This window comes from Emiliania huxleyi (genome assembly GCF_000372725.1).
Source record: "Emiliania huxleyi CCMP1516 unplaced genomic scaffold EMIHUscaffold_856, whole genome shotgun sequence".
In the NCBI taxonomy this organism is placed as follows: domain Eukaryota; phylum Haptophyta; order Isochrysidales; family Noelaerhabdaceae; genus Emiliania; species Emiliania huxleyi.
The window spans coordinates 7,565-10,565 of NW_005195610.1; the positions used below are offsets into that span (position 1 = coordinate 7,565).

A 3,001-nucleotide genomic window follows, 5' to 3' on the forward strand; every position below is an offset into this window, starting at 1 on the left:
TGGGGGGACCGAGCGATGTGCGGCCGCTCCATGGAGATTCACAGGCGCGCGAGAACTGAGGTGTGCAGTCGGCTCCATCTCGATGATCATGCCCCACGCCGAGCGGAGGCAGTACGCGATGGCTCTGTGCCCCAGCAAAGAAGAAAAACCGCGTGTTTTGGTCAATTCGCCCAAAAAAAGATTAAAAAAGTCGCTGCCGCTGCGCCGGACCCCGCCCGCCCCCGGCCCCACGCGAGGTCGCGCCCAACTTGAAGGTCAGACTGCAGCTCGCCTTGTAGTCGGCTTTGTGCATCTCGACCCAGAAAGGCGCGAGCGCCTTTGTGCGCTCCTGCCGGAGCTGGGCAGCCTTCGCCTCCGCCGTCTGGTAGGTGCGGGAGAGGCCAAACAGAGACTTGAGGGCATTGTGCGACTGCTCGTCGAGCCCTGCCGCAGCCGCGGCGGACTTCTCCGCGAGGCAGATGAATGTGTTGGCGAGAAGCCTATCGAGACCGCAACAGCTGAGAAGAGCTCGAGCCGAGAGGATGGGGCGGCAACGGCACCGGTTCATCTTAGGCGGGTAGGCGGCGGCCTTTGCGGACTTGAAGTTGCCCACGTCGTCCTGCCCAATCGCCTTCTCGGGGTGGGGCTTCATGAAATATTTGCACGTGGTGGGGCCGCAGCGCTTGTCCCCGAAGTTGCGTATCACGAGGCCCTGGATGCCATCCGTGGAGAGCAGAGCGGTCGGCTTCATGTAGTCCGAGCCGAGCACGCACTGCTCGTGCTCCACCAGTCTCCGATTGCAAGCGCACTTGAGGAACGCGTCGACGGCGGGGACGCACCAGAGGGGGCAGTGGCGATCCTGCTGTTCCGCAAACGGGCGGCGAAGCCGCTCCTCTGAGGCGTAGTCGACCGGGTTCTCGATCATCGCCTGGTGGCGGCGTGGAAGGAGGAGGATTGGACGGAGGTGGACCGGACGGGAGTGGGTGGGCGAGGGTTCCAAGGTAGCGGTGGTGTGGACGGTGTGGACGGTGTGGACGGTGTGGACGGTGGCCTCCCCCCCGTTGGCATAGACGAGCGCGCAACACTCGAGACTCAGGCGCGTGAGGGCGTTGGACTCGTTGAGCGTCCGCTGCTGCGCCTCCGTCAGCTTTGGAAGACCGAGCGGGCGGCGGCGATCGCGCAATGGGGCGCACAGCCCGTCACTGCGGAAGCGCGCCAGCGTGTGAGTGCTGCACACGATGCCGGCAAAGACGACGTCTATCTGGCCGTCCCTAATCAATGAATCGGCTTGCGGTGAGTGAGTGAACGAACGAGTACCGCAGAGGAAGAAGAGGTTCCTGCACAGCCGGCGCACGCCCTCCGCGACCGCCGGGGTCAGCAGGTTGTGCTGAGACTGGTCGCCGCAGCCGAGCTGGATGTCCACCTCGACCACGTCGACGCAGACGCCGTGCTCCTACAGTAAGAAACCGATTTCGGATTTCGGAGAAGGCTCCGAGAAGGCTTCGTTGCTCCGCGATGACGCAGGGGAGCCTTCCCGAGCTCGACAAGGCAGTCGACGAGCCCGCCGTCGTCCTCCCGCTCTCCTCCCGAAAAGAGGTGCAGCACCCGGAGCACACCCCTTCTCCGCGGCACGTCGAAGCAGCTGCAGCGCATCCCGTGCTCGTCGAAGCCGTGCCACGGCAAATCGTGCCACCGGAATCTGCTCCTCCGCTCGCTGGGGTCGTGCCGCTGTTGAAGTCGAGCCTCTGTTCGACCCAAGAAGTCGTAGGCGCGATCGAAGTCGGGACGGCAGTGCTTGCAGTTTTTATCAGAGCACGAGGGCCGAGCGACTGACGGCGTCGGAGGAACGACTGGCAGCGGTGGTGTCTCTGGCGGGGGTGGGGGTCGCTGTGTCGGCGGTGGTGGCGGCAGCGGCGGTATCGGCGTCGGCGTCATCGGCGGTGGCTGCTGCGTCTCGGCGGTCGCATTCCGCGGCTCAATCGCCTGTCGCGCTGCTGCTGCGTCTCGGCCGTTCTTCGCCTGGTCAGCGGCGGTGGCGTTGAAGGTGTCCCAGAATTTGTCCATGGAATGTTGGCGGTGTTGGCGGAGCTTGGCTGGCACGCAGCCACACGCACGACGCTCGCGCCACTCAAAGCAGGCTGGCGAGCAAGATGAAAAAACCCGGTCGTGCGGGCCCCGACATTCGCAGCGTCTGGTCCAGTCGCTGCCATAAGACTGTCACCACCTAGTAGCACTAACACCCCCTCCTCTCACAGCACAGAGCACGAGCTCGTCGACAGCTTTCCAGCCATTCATTGGTCGTGACGGCGCGCTGTCCCGGCGGAGGATCGTGGCGAGCGCGGAGTGCGCCCATGAGCCCCTGCAGTGCAGCCTCCGGACCCATATCCACGGAGGAGCTGTAAGCGGTTCCGACTTACGACGTCGGGGGCGGCGTTGGGGGCCGGGGTGGCGTCAGAATGTGGTTCGCATATCGCATTCACCGCAGTCGCCGAGATCGTTGTCGATTTGGTATTGCTAAAAATTTACTCTCGTGAGGCTGTGAAAGCACGCCCAACCTAGCGGATTTGGCGAGTGCGTCTGTTCACAGCTCACGAGCGTACTAAAAGATCTCTGTCTCCCTTCGTTGTCGGGAGTCGGGAGCGGGGTCGTGCGGAGCTGCGGACTGCACTATCCGCGTGCGTGACCCCGCACATCCGCACCTCAGGCTCACTCAGCGATTGTCGCGGCCATACAACGCGTGCTACGCAGTCCAGACCTATGCCGACGGAGGGTAAGTGCGAAAATGCGGGACAAAACCCGGCCGTGCTGTTCATGAAGGGCTTGGCTTACCCGTGGTTGTGGGTCGGCAAGCAGGTTCACGTCGTGAAGCAGGAGACCATCGACGAATTCTACTCGCCCACCTGGGGTCTTCCGGGCTCCAGCGTTCCGGGCTCCAGCGCCTCCAACAAGGGCATTGACGTCGGGTCCGAGTAGGAGACTCTGTGGGCGCCGGTTACTTGTTATACATTGCACCACGTGCGCC

General features: G+C 63.7%; 1 protein-coding gene across 1 annotated transcript in view; it reads right to left on the minus strand.

Moving 5' to 3' along the window:
• Positions 1 to 181: 181 nt before the first annotated feature.
• The window catches only part of EMIHUDRAFT_121358 (hypothetical protein), a gene marked incomplete at both ends in the record, with an annotated part of 5,177 nt that continues 2,357 nt past the window's right edge, over positions 182 to 3,001 (minus strand). The window contains 4 exons of the mRNA XM_005758589.1: positions 182 to 479; positions 540 to 907; positions 998 to 1,250; positions 1,323 to 1,432. Of these exons, the coding sequence (XP_005758646.1) occupies positions 182 to 479; positions 540 to 907; positions 998 to 1,250; positions 1,323 to 1,432 (1,029 nt within the window). The remainder of the gene's footprint in view (positions 480 to 539; positions 908 to 997; positions 1,251 to 1,322; positions 1,433 to 3,001) is intronic.